At 46.8% G+C, this 18649-nt stretch overlaps 1 protein-coding gene across 1 annotated transcript; it reads right to left on the bottom strand.

The window, feature by feature from the left end:
- Positions 1-241: 241 nt before the first annotated feature.
- On the bottom strand, positions 242-17953 carry ERP29 (endoplasmic reticulum protein 29). The gene is made up of 3 exons (XM_068245765.1): positions 17777-17953; positions 3924-4062; positions 242-2219 (listed from the first exon to the last, which is right to left on the bottom strand). The coding sequence occupies exons 1-3, from the start codon at positions 17906-17908 to the stop codon at positions 1717-1719; spliced, it is 774 nt and encodes a 257-aa protein (XP_068101866.1). The 5' UTR covers positions 17909-17953; the 3' UTR covers positions 242-1716.
- Between the last annotated feature and the right edge of the window lie 696 nt (positions 17954-18649).

Genomic DNA, 18649 nt, shown 5'->3' with positions numbered 1-18649 from the left:
AGATGCTCTTTAAAATATTTTAATCGTGGACGTGACTTTGTAAAAAGTGATTCTTTCAATAGGAAGCTTAGCTGAGCAAAGGTATTCGCAGGCTGCCTTACATAGGCTTCAGGTTAATTTCAAGCAGTCATTCTGTGCCTGCCACTACACTCCTGTTCAGTAAAATGCTGTTAAACCAACGGCTTCAAGTGGACCTGAACTCAGAACTCCTCTCTGCTCTAAAAGATACACAACAGCATGATAACTTTCAAGCAAAAACATGTATTTGTTACAGATGATACAAATTCTAAAATAAATTTGCACAGTTTCTACTTCCTGATTCATGGAAGCAGACATATTGTTTATGGCCTGTGCTTTCAAATGAGCTAATCTGCCATAGGCAGTCATGTGACACAGGGGAGGATGAAATTACAACTTTATTTAATTTTGATTAGACACAAATGAGGGGGAATTAAACAGGCTAAACTCTCTAAATACCTTCAGGGTGCATTTCTCTACATTTTCCTTCTGTCCTGTGCAAGAGTTCAGGTCCACTTTCAGTATGGTATTCTGACAAGATGAAATCCTTTCAGATTTAGAATACTGATTTGGAGAAAACCTCTCAATAAAGAGAAGTATGCCAAAATTGTGCTCAGAATTGTGGGCGATGAGGCCGGTTATACAGTTTGCCATTATGTTTGCGGTGGGATGCTCCTCCACATTGCACTGCAGAAAACTTCATTCATATGAAACTACGGCAGAGAGCACGGACAGGGTCATATGCAAAGCGCTACAACTTTCCCCTCCCCCCCTCCGGCGAGTGATGTAGTTATGTAGAGTCCCGGGTCTCCCCATCGTATTCACATTGTTCTGCACATGTTCGCGGCCCCAACATTTTAAAAATGTCTGCATTGCACATTGACTTTCATTACTTCTGCTGTCACCGCAGAAGTCCAATGGTAATAAGCTGTTAACCATGCAGCAGCTTGGCGGCTGATTGGGCTCCTCCGGCGTAAGGCAACACGGTCAGTTTGCTAGGCCCCATTGCCTTGCATCGCTGTTGCGTTACCTTGTGGTAAAGCAGGGTAAATTAACGTACCCTTGCAAGGTAAAAGGGGCCTAATATTCTATCACTGTAAATGAATTCCATTAGGAGTTTCTGTGCACTATAGATAAAAATGCATACCTTATAAACTGAGATTCCAATTATATATTTTAGCATCTGGGTTCCATAGTATGCAATACACTATTAGAAAACAGTTCTCCTGGATGTAGAACAAAGGTAGACACTTGAAATTCCAGAACAATGGCACTCTGGTTGCCAATACCAAATACAAAAATATAGGCCGAGTTATAGATGAACACTGATATAACAATACAGTAAAGATAAGTTCTGAGACAGAAGCATTTACAGCCTCCATTAGACCATGTTGGCAGTATCGTCAGGACAGTTTGGGCAATTTCTACAATACAAGGTCATGTGACAGGAATACTGTTCGGACAGAAGCATGTTGAGTAGACCTAGACATATTCTATCACATTTTGTAGATATGAGCTGTGTGATCATCAGTATTTATCAGTAAGTATGTAGTATGTTTCAATAATCACGTTTGTCAGGCTACCTAAGCAAGCCATTACATCTACCAGATGGCCTGCTATACTTGCTGGTAATTTTTGTTGATCCAACACACAACATTTGAGACAAAAATGGACTGATATCGGCCACAATGAGTGTTATCAGAGCTCTTCCTTGTCTCGATCTTTGTTTTGGAAACTGCTGATGATGTTCAGTCTCTTCTGCAGATCCTCTTTCTTGGATTCACTCATCTTGTTCTTTTCGATCAGTTTTGTAATACGCTCAAACTCACTGGTGGCGAAGTCCTCCCCTTGGTCCAGGATTTTGCTCATGATCTTGATATATTGCTCAGCAGATTTTTTTTCCAACTCATCCACATGGGCCAGCATATTCTGACCCATTTTCAACAGTTCACTTCTCTCTTTGTTATTGGTGGACCTAAGAAATACTCCAGCTAGTCTATCATATTCCTCCAGGCATCCCGGCATCCCTAAATATACCCCATGGGTCTTCAACCAATGCTGAATGGCACTTGTCTTCACCACTCCTGTATAGGGTATAGGATTGTTGATGTCTCCATCCACAAATAAGAAGAAGTAAGGGTAGTTCTCTTTATCCAGCTTGTACCGTTCACCCAAATCCAAGTTTAGTTTATCTCCATAATCTGGAAAATAAAAATGTATAGCATATGTCCAGTCAAGGAAAGTCCAGATACCTTATCCACAATATTATGTACTCCTTTTATTTACTCTGCATGGCACATGAAGATACATACCGTATTCTAATTTATGTATGTGAGGAAGAATATTTACATGCTCAAGGCCTCTTCTGATCTTCCTCACAGCCACACACTCTATGCTGCATACCTCAAGCTCCTGATCGGGAGAAGGTATGGAAGCACAGAGCGTATGACCGCCAGGAAGAACAGAGACACGAAGTATCGCTGGAGCAGGGAAATATTACATTGCTCCACTGCACTACTCTGCTATGGTGGGAGATGATGGGGAAGGGGGGGGGGGGGTAGGTATGTGTGGTCTACTAGTCACAGAATCTGAGGAGCTAATTTCACTCAAACAACTAGAAACACCGTCCCTGGTATTCTCCTCTAGATGTGAAGGCATTGTGCTGTTCTTTAATTACTTCTATTTAGAGCTCTTGGGGGCCACATAAAATGGCATGGAGGGCTGCATTTCATCATGTGGGCCTTGAGTTTGAGGCTGGGTGCACACTTGTCAGTGAGTGAAAAGTAGCGTTTTCTGTCATGTGCGTTTTTGCGTTTGTAGTGCGTTTTTAGTGCGTTTGTGGTTTTTCAGCATATGCTTTTTTTGCGTGTATTTTAACGCGTTTGCAGTTTGCATATACAAAATGCATATGTGTTTTGTATGCATTTTCCATGCTTTTTTCTGTTGCGTTTTATGCAAATCACTAGGAGGACAACAGGAAGAGGAAATACATCAGAAAACATTTAAACAAAAAAAACGCATATGAAAAATGCATACAAAATGCATTACATTGCGTTACCATTGACTTTCATTATGTGTGTTTTTGATGCGTTTGGAAAAATATGCAACAAAAATAGTGTTTTTAAAAACGCATGTTAGAAAACGCATACAAACACGCATATGCGTTTTTTATATGCGTTTCTTGATGCGGCCTATTGACTAACTTTGCAGGCAAAAATGTTGCGTTTTCTCCAACGCTAGCGTTTCTCCTAAGTGTGTTCCCAGCCTGACACCTGTGCTGTTACATTGCACCAGATACACTCTGAACGTTGCATAAACGTACTCTTGCAGTACGACTTACTGTGGTAAGATGCTTCTGTAAAGTCGCACCGCAACGCTCCATTGTCAACAGGGGCCTTAGAAACATTGTGGACTGCTTATAATTGATATGCACATACAAACTAAGTAATAAAGCTGAAGGAATGTTTGCCATTTATCTTTGCAAATTATAGAGCCAAACACAGTTTTTCTCAACAAAAGTGGAATTTCCCTTGAAGTACCTAGGCGGAAGCCCATTGTCTGACTGGCGGTGAGAAGGAGGAAGTGGGCAGCCCTTGGAAGCATCTGTGACTCTGGATTTATCTTGCTGTCACAGTGTTATTAGTATTCATCATTTACATATCACAGACCTGCCTCTGTGTGTAAACAGGTTGGGATAATACCTCAGACACCCAGCGAGAACTCAGGCAGCAAACCTTTGTATCAGTATAGAATAGATAAATCAGCAGTCACAAGCTGGACAGCTCTTTATTTTGTATACGGCTTTACCTCTTTAAAAGGCAATGTAATATTTCTGCATAAACATACTGATATTTGAATACTGCATTAATCGCTTCCTTATGAGGCACAATCATTGGAAGATTTACCTGAAATCCCCACATCCGCCACCACAAGCTGATTACTGGAAGATGAGCTTTCCGCTAACTGTTTGAACTCATCATGCTTTTCTCCGTAAGGATACTGAGTGTCAAACTTCACCAGCACAAATTTGCACCTGGGTATAATCTGTAGGGGGGAAAAAAACAAGACAGGAACGTTATCTTTAGAAATAAATGAGGCAGCAAATGACATGCTTTCATTTTTGAAGACCAATTATTTAAAATCATGCATAAGATTCCGTCCATAGGTAAAAAGCATAAAGCACCATTCACATAGACAGCTGAATTGCACGATTCAGACGATGATCAGCCCAGAAACTGACTTCATCCAGTTGTGAATGATGCATACCAATGGTTGAGTTTGTAACCACATGTGCTAGCAGTTGACACAAAAGTCTTGTTGCTGCTCAGGAAGGAACCGAGGCATGTGGCGTTCTGCTGGTGGCTTCCTCCAGCCCAGACGTACGACATGCATGAGATAGGGCCAACCCACTGCTTGCAAGCACCTGGCAGATGCATGGGAGTGATTGACAGGCAATGGACACACTACTACTGCTGTCAACTGCCTGAGTAAAAGAGGGCTTAAAGGGTACTTGAGGAGCTGAAAATAAAAAAAAAGACTATACATACCTGGGGCTTCCTCCAACCCCCTTCAGGCTAATCGGTCCCTCACCCTCCTCCTCTGCCTCCTGGATCTCCCGGTAGGGGGCCGGTAAGTCCGCCAGTTGGCGCATAACACTCCCAGAACATACCTGCACCGACTGGCAGACTTACCGGGCTGCCTAGCAGGAGATCCAGGAGGCAGAGGAGGATAGCGAGGGACCGATCAGTCTGAAGGGGGCTGGTGGAAGCCCCAGGTATGTATAGTTATTTTTTTTATTTTTGGCCATCTCAGGTTCTCTTTAAAGTGTACCTGTAGTAAAAAAAAAAAGTGCCCCAAATTAGTACTTACCTAGGTAGAGTAAAGCTTTTGCACCCTCTAGAGGCTTCCACCATCCCCCTCCACCTTGCTGTTCCAGTGTTGGGACCTCCCTAATCCTGTTGACAGGGGTTTGTTGGCACCTGCAAACGACATTCCCAGACTGACTCGACCCTTCACGGATGTATATCCAATCTTTATTGCATCATAATATATTAGCAGTGGTACAAGAGCATCACAACAGCATGCATGACGTTTCGGGCGGAGGCCCTTTCTCAAATGCGGAAGTTTCCTTCCCTACCTCCTACATATAAAGACAATATAACAACACGCCCCCATCTTAAGGGGCGGGTACAAACCTTAAACTAACTTAACCCTTACTAGGGGAGAAAGAGCTGCAATAAGGTCATAAAAAGCACCTAAGGCTGAAATCCTCATTTAACCCGCCCGGCGACTGAGTCCCCAGCCTGTCCATCCAGAACGCCTCACGCCTCAAAAGGGTATTCCTATGATCCCTCCCTTCTACACACTGTACCACCTCTAACACCTGCCACCTGATCTGTGTCACTCTATGTCTTAATTCGATGAAATGTCGTGCCAGGGGGGACTCTCTTTTCGTCTGTACCTCACCTTCTCTCACTTTTGGTGGATTTTGTATACTACTTTTATGTTCATTGAGCCTTGTTTTTATATCCCGTGTGGTCTGGCCTACATAGGCCAGGCCACACGGGCATTTGATAAGGTAAATCACCCCCCTGGTATCACATGTGGCATAGTGCCCAAGTGGAATGGAGACCCCTGAACTAGGATGACGTACTTCAGGTCCTTTATTAATGCTATTGCAATGTTGACAATTCAAACACGGGTATGTCCCAACTTTCCCGGGGCCTAAAAACATCTGTGTTTTACCCTTTGTGCGACCAACATCCGCTCGCACCAAGTGGTCCTTCAAAGACTTACCCCGTCTTTATACGAACCTCGGCGGGGTCTTACATATATGGACAAGCTGGGGGTCGCTCTCAATCACCGGCCAGAATTTATGAACCACATCTCTCAGCACCGCTGATTCCCTACAAAATGTAATAAAATTCACCTCGCTAGATGCATTATCAATCTCAGCTCTATCACCTCTCAGTGCCTTTCTGTCCATTCCCAACACCTCTGACACGATTTCCTCACATCTTGTCTCACTGTAACCTCTCGCGACAAAATCCTGAGTGAGGAGCTGCGCCTGTTCGAGAAACAATTCGTCAGTGGAGGTAATCCTCCTTGCCCTAATGAATTGGCTCTTGGGGAGACCATGAATAAGAGGACGCGGGTGGCAGCTTTCTGCTGACAAAAAATAATTCTTGTCAGTCTCCTTTCTATATAAATTAGTCTCCACCTCCCCCTCCTTCTTCATGATCTCCACATCCAAAAAATGTAACCTCTGGGCATCATACTCCATCTTAAATTTTAGAGTCTCATGTCTCTGATTAAGACTATCAAAGAACAGGCGCAGCTCCTCCTCACTCCCACTCCAACAAAAGAACAAATCATCAATAAACCTGCAGTACCCTCGGATGTGCCCCGTCCTAAAAAATAGATGTTCTCAAAATCAGACATTACTATATTTGCCACAGAAGGAGAAACGTTAGCATTTGAGAAAGGGCCTCCACCCGAAACGTCATGCATGCTGTTGTGATGCTCTTGTACCACTGCTAATATATTATGATGCAATAAAGATTGGATATACATCCGTGAAGGGTCGAGTCAGTCTGGGACTGTCGTTTGCAGTTTGGATTGTCTAAGAGGAGTGATGGACCTCTAGCCCTGACAGGACTCCCCGATATAATTGGCTTATCCCAGAGGCGGGCAGATATACTTCAGATTGCGATTTGTTGGCACCTGCACACTAGAATAAAAGGCTTTCCACTTTTTCTGCCGAGCCCAAGTAGCGGCCCCTTGCTACTGTGCAGGTATGTCCTGCGCTTGCGCTTTTTTAAATAAAAACAATCCATTGGGAAAATCAAATGTACATTTTTTGGTACTTAAGTATTATACCATCTACCAATTTTGACTGTCTCCTGTTTAAATGATAATTACTCCCTTTGGAAATCTGCACATCGTTGGAAAGCCGAGCATCTTGGCCTTCACTCCACTGCACCTGGCTGCCAGCAGCCCTTACCTGGCAACCCGAATTTCCAGCTCAAAGCCCAGTGAGCGGGCATGTAAGGGGCCTGGTGTGCAATGCCTACTCTACTATCCAAGTAGATATAGTTAGAATAAAAAGATATCTGAGCCAAGCAAGGATCGAGCCCACATTCCAGCGAGAAAAGGAGTGGTTTCTCCTAGTTCAACAACCACGAACTCAGGAATGGTGTATCATACCGACGCTGAGCATCGTGCAAATAAAAACCAAGATTCTTGGCTTTCCAACAATATGTAGATTTCCAAAGGGGAGTAAATATAATTTAAATGGAAAGCGGTCAAATTCCATAGATAGTATAATTCATAAGCACCCATTTAAAAAAAATCCTGTTTCTTAAACTTTTTAATAATCATCTGTGGCTGTGGTTAAAATCAATTTTTAGGGAAACATTAAATAGTGTATGGCATTTGCTTTGAGTTTTCAAACAGTACAATCAAGAAAGCTGTTCAAATTAAAAATAAAAAAATTCTATGCTATTTTTTCCATGCTGAGAATGACAGTTCTGTGCGGAAAACCGCAAACACAGGAAAAAAAATGCAGAAACGCATATGGCAGGAAACGCATGGTTTTCTGCGCAGACAAGTGTGCTGCCAGCCTGAACATTGGAAGATCAGAATCATTTATTTATTTTGCCAAGTACAATGGGGGTTGTGCCCGGAATTATTTTTGGCACATACAGGGTCGGCGATGGTACAGTAACAACATATAGTAAAGATACACAGAGTAGTTGACATCATCATCATTTACATTACACGTTACCTAGGATACAGAGGAGAAGGACCTGAAGGTTCTGTCTGAGTGCTATGTTGAGCGGAGCAGCCACAATTCGTGTGGCGCTCAATGGCTCTGCAGCAATTTACAGACACCCCATGTAAGCTCTGGAAAGCGAAGGTGAAGAGAAAGAGGAGAGATAGAGAGAGGCAGAGATTCCTATAGGTCCCATTGGTGGAAACAGTCCTGGCTGAGGCAATGCTTGCACAAATATGCCCCTGGATATGGCCTAGTCCAGATCAGATGGTCAGAAGTCGAGTGGATGGCTGAGGGTGGATGGAACCAGGGCATCACTTCACCTCGGTTTGGCCCCAGCTAAGGCCTAGTTCTGGCTTGGTGGAGATGGAGACATTTGTGAGCCTACTTGGGTGGGCCAGAACTACGTTGAGGTAGACTGTCGGGACGGCAAGTGGCTACCTATACCGTGATGCTGCTGACATGCTGGCTGGTGGAAAAGCGCTTTATCTAGCAACAGCAGTGATGTATGGGGTTCCAAAAGTGGTGGCAGGCAGCAAGAGTTCCATGCAACATGAGCTGGAGTCTCAGAGTGAAACAGTTGGCAGCCGATGGAGCAGGGGCTAGGGAACACCGCAGACAAGCTCCGACCCCAGTGGAGGGGGGCCCGCCTTATCCCAGGCTATCCCGTGAGTGGAGCCAAGCCTGGCTGTGCTGTGCATAAGACCAGTGTGTCGCCCAGGCAGACGAGCTGCCTGTTCCGTGTTTCTGCCTTGGTGGTGCAGTGATGCAGAGTGCCAGTGTATACCTCAGTGGTGCAGAGGGATGACGCTGGTCTTTTCTGGGTCCTGGAGAGCTGAGCCTGCCGACACAACTGGAATGTAGCCTGGATCCACGTGCGGGCCAGCATCACGTGAGGCAATCAGCTGGGGTCTCCCACGTGGCAGGCCGATCCTCATTGTGAGCCCTGGGGAGCCGAAGCATGAGGAGTGAGCTCCCCGCAGACTGCACAGATGAAGTGAGGGAACTGGAAGGAGCCCATGCAGTGTGCCATGGCCAGGAGGGGCCCGAAGGTAGAGGAGAAAAAGAAGTTACAGCCAGAGCCCCTGTGGCCGTGGCTTCCTATCCAGGCGCAAGGCAATTCTTTACAACCTGGACATAAAATGTAGCAGAAAGTAACAACCCTTTCAGTGGGTCGGATACATTTACATACATAGGTCAACCAGATGAACATAAATAGAAGAGGGATACTGTACTAGCATCCAGTAGTATTATACCTCGTGAAAACCTTCACAATAGCGAAAAATAATTATTATTATTATAAATTGAGTTGAAGTAACACCATCTCGTGTTCAGCTGTACTTGCGTTCATATTACTCATCTATATTTCTGTTCTTCTGGGTAAGAATAGAATGTTCCAAATAAGAACTAAAGACCTGAAAATAGCTAAAAACCAATTGGTGTCACATTCCACAAGTGTATCCATGATACTTCTTTGTACACCTTGTCCTCACCTTTGTCTGTTCCTTAGGGCTCTTACTAATGGGCAGCTGAAAGCAGTGAATTTACTACCTGTCAGCTGCTCTCTTGTATCTGGCAGGTGCGTGTTAGCGCTCGGTACCAGCAGTTGACACCCAAAATGGTGTTCGCGGACAGCAGACAGGGCACAAGCATGCAGTTCAGCTTCCTGTCTGACAGATGGATTAGCAAAGATAAAATAGATCCTGAACTCAAAGGCATTAAAAAGAACCCGATGCAGTTCGTGGGGGGGGGTGTCAGATGGGACACAGAAGCATGTTCTCTGCCTCATGACATGCCTTTGTTTCCCACTACCGACGCTCTCTGCCCCCCCCCCCCCCCCCCCCACTGCCGTGCTATAGCCCTCTGAGATTAGCGACAATATTTGTCGCTATCTTGGAGGTAAACCTGTGGAAGAGGGATTCCGTGTTCAAAACGCCACCAGGGGCGTTCCTGCAGGGTTTCCAGAGCTGCCATTGAGCAGCTCGCTCTCTCCCTGGCCACACCCACTGCCGCTCCCCCGCCTCCCTGCACGCTAGATGAGATAATCAATCCCTCATTCCAGCGTCGTGACCCAGAGGTCACGAAAGTGAAAGTGGGCCAGTGCGGCCCACAGGAGCGGCGGTTTTTGCAGCTACCTGAACAATTCAGCCCCCCGGATAAGCTAGCCTACTTTTTTTTTTACTTGATGAGCCCACCTCGGGCTCTCTTTAAACATGCATATCTTACTAGAGAGATGTTCACTTTATTCAGTCTGCTGCCATGAGTCCCTAGACAGGAGTACTCATATACAAATCATATGTATGATTCAATTCCTCAACTATTTTATTAACACAAACAAAATGAAGTACCATGTGATTTCATCATAGCTTCTTCAAAATGCTGAACCAGCCACGGTACTGCCATTCTGCCTCTCTCACTAGCTTGATGCCTTCAAGTTAACTTCCAGTTTAAATTTAACTGAATGTTATTTTTGTCCCATTAATTTTGTGTTTGTATGCAAATTTGTGCGCTAATTTTTTTACTGCAACTAATAGAAGTCTATGGAAATTTGCATATCATGTGCGCATTCATGTTGCAAGATGTATGTTTTTTTCCACGCATATGAAAACACAAATGCAATTTCATAAACTTTAGCAGAAGTGCAATTCTCCATCGACTTTCATTAGATGTAAGGCTTCCATGTAATATGAGAGCTTACCTACACAATCTGTAGTATCGGCCCTCATGGTACATAAAGGTGGTAAAATTGGCCAATCAAAATGCGATGTGTGTACCAGGCTCTAGGGTGCGTACACACATCCAATTTTGATTGTCCAATTTTACTACTTGCATGTAGTATGAGGTAAAATTGGCGAATCAAAATTGAAAGTGTGTACCAGGTTAACAAAAAGGAGGTGCACACACATGCACACAGCAGACCAAATGTTAAGCTGTATACACACATAATTAAATCATAAAAAAACAAAACAAACACAATTTCCGACAGATTGGGCGATTGCCGATTTAAATAGGTGCCAAACCTTGTTTAAAACAACAAGCAATGCACTTTGTTTCTCATGCACTTTGAGCAATCCAACCTGCCAGATTAATTTGGGCAATTATCATTTACAAGAGACTGAAGCTAGGTTCACAGGGGTCAGTTGCATAACGTACACGTTAAGAGTGTGAACTGCAGTGGAGACTGGACCAAGACTTTAATACAATACCTGCATGCAGTGAGTTAGAATAACACAACCAGGTACAACTCAGAGATGTGTACAGGTCCGCAGAACTGTATGGGCAGTGAGCGGACATGCAGAATTATTCTGCAACTCAACTGACCACTGTGAACAGGGCCTAAGTGTACAAAAGTTGTTAGGTCACAAACAATGTTTGTACAAGTCCATGCGTAGCGGACTGATAATGTAAAGTACATTACATCATGAATGAACATTGATGTTAGTATGCATGTGCAGCTTCTATTCATAAATGCCTGTGTCATTGTGTTATGTATAAAATGTGTATATGAGTCTAATCGTTGGCAGATGTTTGTTCATCAGAAACCGTTCATACACAGCAAGTTTTATTGCATGTGTGTATCTAGCTTAGTCTACGGGAGATAGAATCTCTGTAGGATCACTGGATATAAGTGTCGGCAGCATAGTCTCAGCACAATGACAGGCACCAGGGAAGGGAGCCAGTGTTGGACTGGGAGGTGGAAAAATGGAGGAAACCCACCTACTGACCAAGCAATCCACGTGTTATTACTCCCAATAGAGGCTAGGTGGACACATAGAAGAAACGTTAGCGTTGTGGAAAACGCTGTGTTTTTGCCGCTAATGGAAGTCTATGGGCAGCAGGAAAAAACGCATATAAAAAATGCATATACGTTTTGTATGCATGCATCTTTGAAAATGCAGGTTTTGTTGCGCAATATTCAAAAACGTAATATTCAAAAACGCATCAAAAACGCACATAATGAAAGTCAATGGGAACGCAATGGTATGCATTTTTCATGCGTTTGCCATGCTTTTTTTTACCCTAAAAAATTGTTTTGTGATGTATTTCCGCTTCCTGTTGTCTTCCTAGTGATTTACATAAATGGAAATATAAAAACGCATGAGAAAAATGTATACAAAATGCATATGCGTTTTGTATACGCAAACCGCAAACACATTAAAATGCACGCAAAAGCTTGAAAAAGGCATCTGCGGTAAAAAAAACGCAAACTCACCAAAAACGCTGTAAAAAAAGAGGAAAAAACTAAACATGAAATGAAAACATGATATAAAACGCAGCCTTTCATGTTATGTTATGTGTGCACCCAGCCTTAAAGGACTTACGAGGCGAACACACGAAAAAAGTTAATTACCTTATGGCCATTGCAGTGGTCATAGCAGACTATCAGCGCCTGGCCTGTCACTGTGTGGCCCTCTGTTAGCATTATCCAAGCTGTAGTTCAGGCCCCGACCCTGCCCAGGGTCGCCCTATCAATTTGCGATCAAAATTGCTGCTTTAAAAAAATCCTACGTCTGCGCAGTTCTTAGCCGCTAGTGCGGCTGCGCAGGTTCTCTGGCCTGTCCCCGGCCCGTCCTCGCTCCCTTCACTCAGCTCTGTACGTCATGTGGGCGTGCCCGCACGGCCGCCCACATGACTGATTGAGGGACAAGTCAGCCACGCCCCCTCAGCCGAGACAAGCAGCGCTGAGCGTGGGGAGACGTGACTTGTCCATCAATCAGTCATGTGGGCGGCCGTGCGGGCACGCCCACATGACGTACGGAGCTGAGTGAAGGGAGCGGCTAAGAACTGCGCAGACGTAGGATTTTTTTAAAACGGCGATTTTGATCGCAAATTGATAGGGCGACCCTGGGCAGGGTCGGGGCCTGAACTACAGCTTGGATAATGCTAACAGAGGGCCACACAGTGACAGGCCAGGCGCTGATAGTCTGCTATGACCACTGCAATGGCCATAAGGTAATTAACTTTTTTTCGTGTGTTCGCCTCGTAAGTCCTTTAAGCCTGCAGCAAGTCTTCACTGTGAGCAGCAACACCTGATTACTGCTGCTTGGCCAGCAAGTGGATTTCCTCAGCCATCCCACTTCCCAGTCCAACACTGAAGGGAGCTAGCTGCTTAGGAGCAGAGCCAGATCATCCACAAGGAAAACCTATTTATTTATTTTTTGTATTTATAAAGCGCCAACATATTACGCAGCGCTGAACATTAGTTTAGGTTACAGAGACATATATGAATACAAGAACCTAGGCAGTTGCCTGTTGCCTGGAGAAGGTCTAGGAGCCTATTGCATGCTGGACCCCACCAAATCTTACTAAACAGCCAGGTGACCACCAGCTGTGAACAAAAGACTGCTATCATGTCAAAGGACCCACAGAAAATAACATTTGGCAAGTTAAGCGGGCGTTCCAGCGACAGTCCGGCGTGTGTACAGTCTGTCTGCAGACTGATAAGGCTGTGTCTGAGCAATCCGCCCGGCGGATCGTTCAGAAACAGCCTTATCAGTCCGCCGACAGACTGTACACACGCCGGACTGTCTGCTGAAACCCCGCCCAGCGGGAGGTGACAACGGACCCGTCGTTGCCTTTGATCAGGTGTGTGTATGGGCCTTTAGACAGCACCCAACTCACACTATGCGGAGGTGACGCGAATGGGAGCAGAAGTGATGCATAGCCGCATCGGCTCCCATTCGCAAATGGAAACGGGCCCTTAGGCAGCCTTCGGAACTACTCACATCCCCATGCATTTCTGAAAACGAGCGCATGTGTACCGCACAAACGCCAGACCAGGCTGCCCAAAGACCTAGCAGGTTGAATAACTTCAATCGTGGGACAGTAACAACGGGACAGAGCAAGGACCGGAAAGGCACTATGGTGTCCACAGCCTTCTCTCTACTTAGGTAAGTACCAAACCTGAAATAAGTTTTGGTTCCCTTCAATGTATGATGTTAAATTGTCTGCTTGTGTGCGGAGTGGTGTCTGATAGAGACAAGTTCCAAGGATTGTGGGTTAGGGCCTTAGCAAACTCTACAACTTTTATCACATGACAGCATGGTGGTGTAGTGGTAAGCACTCTTGCAGCACGGAGTGCCTATGTGACTATGTCTATGTGCCTATGTGACGTGTCTATGTGAGTTTCCTCCGGGTACTCCAGTTAACTCCCACATCCCAAAAAAACTGATAAGTTAATTGACTTCCCCCTAAAAAAAAAATGTGCCCTAGTTTACAATACATACATAGATATATCTTTATGGTAGGGATTAGATTTGTGAGCCTCTCAGAGGGACAGTTAAGTGACATAACAATATACTCTGTACAGCCCTGTGGAAGATGTTGGCGCTATATAAAATACTAAATAATAATGACCTCTGTTCCTCACTTCAGCGCTGCGGAAGACGTTGGCGCTAAATAAAATACAAAATAATAATGACACTTGTTCCTCACTTCAGGTTTGTTCTAATACACAATAATAATTACTAATACAATAATGTAATGCACATAAGAGTGACAATAGTGATTCACATCAGTATTTGAGTTTTCCCACTTTCTGCAGGGATAGAGCACGCCGCAAAGTGCAGAAAATGCTAGATCCTCACACTTCACATCACAAGTCATGACAGAGAAAGCTGACACGTTAGCTCACGTGATTGGCTAGACACTAGAGGCAGGGCTGAACCAAACCTCTCCTATTGGCTGCTGCCTAGCTATGGGAAAGCTGTGTGCTGCATGTCATGTCAACGAGGAGTCGTACAATAACAAACACATGGTGGTTAGGCTGATCTTTCTTTCTGTCCGAGCATCAGGGCCGGGCCGAGGCATAGGCTGGAGAGGCTCCAGCCTCAGGGCGCAGTGTAGGAGAGGGCGCAGAATTCATTCAGCTGTCATTCCTAATTGTGTTTGAAGCAGAAAGAAATAATAAAAGGGGATACATGACAGTGACTGCAAGCCAGATAACTGGAGATTAAGGTGTTGGGGAGGTTGTGGGCCCTGTGGCGCCTCTTAGTCTAATAGCAATCAGTGTGTGACAGCTGGGGTGGGAGGGATGGAGGGGCGCACTTTGGTGTCTCAGCCTTGGGTGCTGGAGGACCTTGTCCCGGCTCTGCCGAGCATCACACAATTATCTGACAGCAATAAAATGTTGGATAGTTGTACTTTACAATCGAGCTGCAGTAACTCTACATCCACCTTGAATAGCTTATTATAGTAGAACAAAATGGCATTATTTCTGCTGGAAGCAGGGAAAATTTTAAAGCACACAATGTATTGTGAAGAAATGGTGATATAAACATAGCTAAAGTAATATAAAGTGCGTACAAGGAGCAGAAACTCATACTGCATGACAAGATAGCAGCAGCCTGGGATGATGGGTGTGATGTGTGCAGGCAGGGGAGCTGGTGGGATGATGGGTGTGATGTGTGCAGGCAGGGGAGCTGGTGGGATGATGGGGGTGATGTGTGCAGGCAGGGGAGCTGGTGTGATGATGGGGGTGATGTGTGCAGGCAGGGGAGCTGGTGGGATGATGGGTGTGATGTGTGCAGGCAGGGGAGCTGGTGGGATGATGGGTGTGATGTGTGCAGGCAGAGGGGATGATGGGTGTGATGCGTGCAAGCAGGGGAGCTGGTGGGATGATGGGTGTGATGTGTGCAGGCAGGGGAGCTGGTAGGATGATGGGGGTGATGTGTGCAGGCAGGGGAGCTGGTGGGATGATGGGTGTGATGTGTGCAGGCAGGGGAGCTGGTGGGATGATGGGTGTGATGTGTGCAGGCAGGGGAGCTGGTGGGATGATGGGGGTGATGTGTGCAGGCAGGGGAGCTGGTGGGATGATGGGTGTGATGTGTGCAGGCAGGGGAGCTGGTGGGATGATGGGTGTGATGTGTGCAGGCAGAGGGGATGATGGGTGTGATGCGTGCAAGCAGGGGAGCTGGTGGGATGATGGGTGTGATGTGTGCAGGCAGGGGAGCTGGTAGGATGATGGGGGTGATGTGTGCAGGCAGGGGGGATGATGGGTGTGATGCGTGCAAGCAGGGGAGCTGGTGGGATGATGGGTGTGATGTGTGCAGGCAGAGGGGATGATGGGTGTGATGCGTGCAAGCAGGGGAGCTGGTGGGATGATGGGTGTGATGTGTGCAGGCAGGGGAGCTGGTAGGATGATGGGGGTGATGTGTGCAGGCAGGGGAGCTGGTGGGATGATGGGTGTGATGTGTGCAGGCAGGGGAGCTGGTGGGATGATGGGTGTGATGTGTGCAGGCAGGGGAGCTGGTGGGATGATGGGGGTGATGTGTGCAGGCAGGGGAGCTGGTGGGATGATGGGTGTGATGTGTGCAGGCAGGGGAGCTGGTGGGATGATGGGTGTGATGTGTGCAGGCAGAGGGGATGATGGGTGTGATGCGTGCAAGCAGGGGAGCTGGTGGGATGATGGGTGTGATGTGTGCAGGCAGGGGAGCTGGTAGGATGATGGGGGTGATGTGTGCAGGCAGGGGAGCTGGTGGGATGATGGGTGTGATGTGTGCAGGCAGGGGAGCTGGTGGGATGATGGGTGTGATGTGTGCAGGCAGGGGAGCTGGTGGGATGATGGGTGTGATGTGTGCAGGCAGGGGAGCTGGTGGGATGATGGGTGTGATGTGTGCAGGCAGGGGAGCTGGTGGGATGATGGGTGTGATGTGTGCAGGCAGGGGAGCTGGGATGATGAGTGTGATGTGTGCAGGCAGGGGAGCTGGTGGGATGATGGGGGTGATGTGTGCAGGCAGGGGAGCTGGTGGGATGATGGGTGTGATGTGTGCAGGCAGGGGAGCTGGTGGGATGATGGGTGTGATGTGTGCAGGCAGGGGAGCTGGTGGGATGATGGGGGTGATGTGTGCAGGCAGGGGAGCTGGTGGGATGATGGGTGTGATGTGTGCAGGCTGGGGAGCTGGGATGATGAGTGTGATGTGTGCAGGCAGGGGAGCTGGTGGGATGATGGGTGTGATGTGTGCAGGCAGGGGAGCTGGTGGGATAATGGGTGTGATTGCTGCAGGCAGAGGAGCTGGTGGGATGATGGGTGTGATGTGTGCAGGCAGAAGGGATGATGGGTGTGATGTGTGCAGGCAGGGGAGCTGGTGGGATGATGGGGGTGATGTGTGCAGGCAGGGGAGCTGGTGGGATGATGGGTGTGATGTGTGCAGGCAGGGGAGCTGGTGGGATGATGGGTGTGATGTGTGCAGGCAGGGGAGCTGGTGGGATGATGGGGGTGATGTGTGCAGGCAGGGGAGCTGGTGGGATAATGGGTGTGATTGCTGCAGGCAGAGGAGCTGGTGGGATGATGGGTGTGATGTGTGCAGGCAGAGGGGATGATGGGTGTGATGTGTGCAGGCAGGGGAGCTGGTGGGATGATGGGTGTGATGTGTGCAGGCAGGGGAGCTGGTGGGATAATGGGTGTGATTGCTGCAGGCAGAGGAGCTGGTGGGATGATGGGTGTGATGTGTGCAAGCAGAGGGCATGATGGGTGTGATGTGTGCAGGCAGGGGAGCTGGTGGGATGATGGGGGTGATGTGTGCAGGCAGAGGGGATGATGGGTGTGATGTGTGCAGGCAGGGGAGCTGGTGGGATGATGGGTGTGATGTGTGCAGGCAGGGGAGCTGGTGGGATGATGGGTGTGATGTGTGCAGGCAGGGGAGCTGGTGGGATGATGGGTGTGATGTGTGCAGGCAGGGGAGCTGGTGGGATGATGGGTGTGATGTGTGCAGGCAGGGGAGCTGGTGAGATAATGGGTGTGATTGCTGCAGGCAGAGGAGCTGGTGGGATGATGGGTGTGATGTGTGCAAGCAGAGGGCATGATGGGTGTGATGTGTGCAGGCAGGGGAGCTGGTGGGATGATGGGGGTGATGTGTGCAGGCAGAGGGGCTGGTGGAATGATGGGGGTGATTGTTGCAGGCAGATGAGCTGGCATAATGGGGACATGATGTGTGCAGGCAGGGGAGCTGGCATGAGATGTGTGACATGAATGATCATTATTACCTTATAGAAGGTGATTTGGTCCAGAGACACGGAGCCTTTGGTGTGCAGAGCACAGCAGAGCCGCAGAACACCAGAGAGCAGCAATAGCAGCGCTGCACTTACAGCCGGGACAACACTGCATCCTCTCGCCATGATTTTGGGGACAGATGAAAGAAGATGATCAGAGAAGGGAATCACGTGGTGTGTTAGCTATCACACTTCCTGTCTGGCTTGTCAAAGGTCAGATCTAGAGCTGTCCATGGACTCTGTTCCCTGGGGTCTGGCCAGTGACAGCAAGAGTGCTACCGTCAGATTACTAATATACAACACAACAGTGTATGCTGTGCCATAGCTCCTAGCTGCCCTGTTTTAAGACAGTCCCTCTTTAAGATTTAAATCCCCCGACCCTCTTGATTTGCCCTTCTTTCTGGGACTGATGTACAACAATATGTTTGTCAAACTCCATCCAGATTTTCTTCCTTTAAAATTAAAGATTTCTGATTTTCAAAGGTTTATATTATGGAGTGATGAGATGCAAATAATTCTGAGTTGGTGCAGGGTGCTGCAGACTATGCAAACCTATAGAGCCATTTAGCTGCATAAGGCTGGGTGCACACATAACAGAGCGTAAAAGGTTGCGTTTTCTGTCATGTGCATTTTTACTGCATTTGTGTTAGCGTTTTTTCCGCAGATGCGGTTTGCGTGCATTTAGCGTTTGCGTTTCGCATATACAAAACGCATATGCGCTTTTTATGCATTTTTCAATTGCGTCTTACGCTAATCACTAGGAAGACAACAGGAAGTGGAAATACATTACAAACAATTTTTTAAAAAATCACATATAAAAACGCATGAAAAACGCATACCATTGTGTTCCCATTGACTTTCATTATG

Source organism: Hyperolius riggenbachi, chromosome 1 (genome assembly GCF_040937935.1).
Source record: "Hyperolius riggenbachi isolate aHypRig1 chromosome 1, aHypRig1.pri, whole genome shotgun sequence".
NCBI classification, from domain to species: domain Eukaryota; kingdom Metazoa; phylum Chordata; class Amphibia; order Anura; family Hyperoliidae; genus Hyperolius; species Hyperolius riggenbachi.
The sequence above is the reverse complement of the archived record's forward strand: the minus strand, read 5'-3'. Positions and strand labels throughout refer to the sequence as shown.

Bases quoted from the DNA above. Each gene is read 5' to 3' on its own strand.
- ERP29 (XM_068245765.1), bottom strand. From the start codon at position 17,908: ATGGCGAGAGGATGCAGTGTTGTCCCGGCTGTAAGTGCAGCGCTGCTA. The intron at 4,063-17,776 runs GTAATAATGATC...TCCCCCCTACAG, and splicing joins ACCAAATCACCTTCTATAAG to ATTATACCCAGGTGCAAATT. The intron at 2,220-3,923 runs GTAAATCTTCCA...TTTATTTTCCAG, and splicing joins GGCGGATGTGGGGATTTCAG to ATTATGGAGATAAACTAAAC.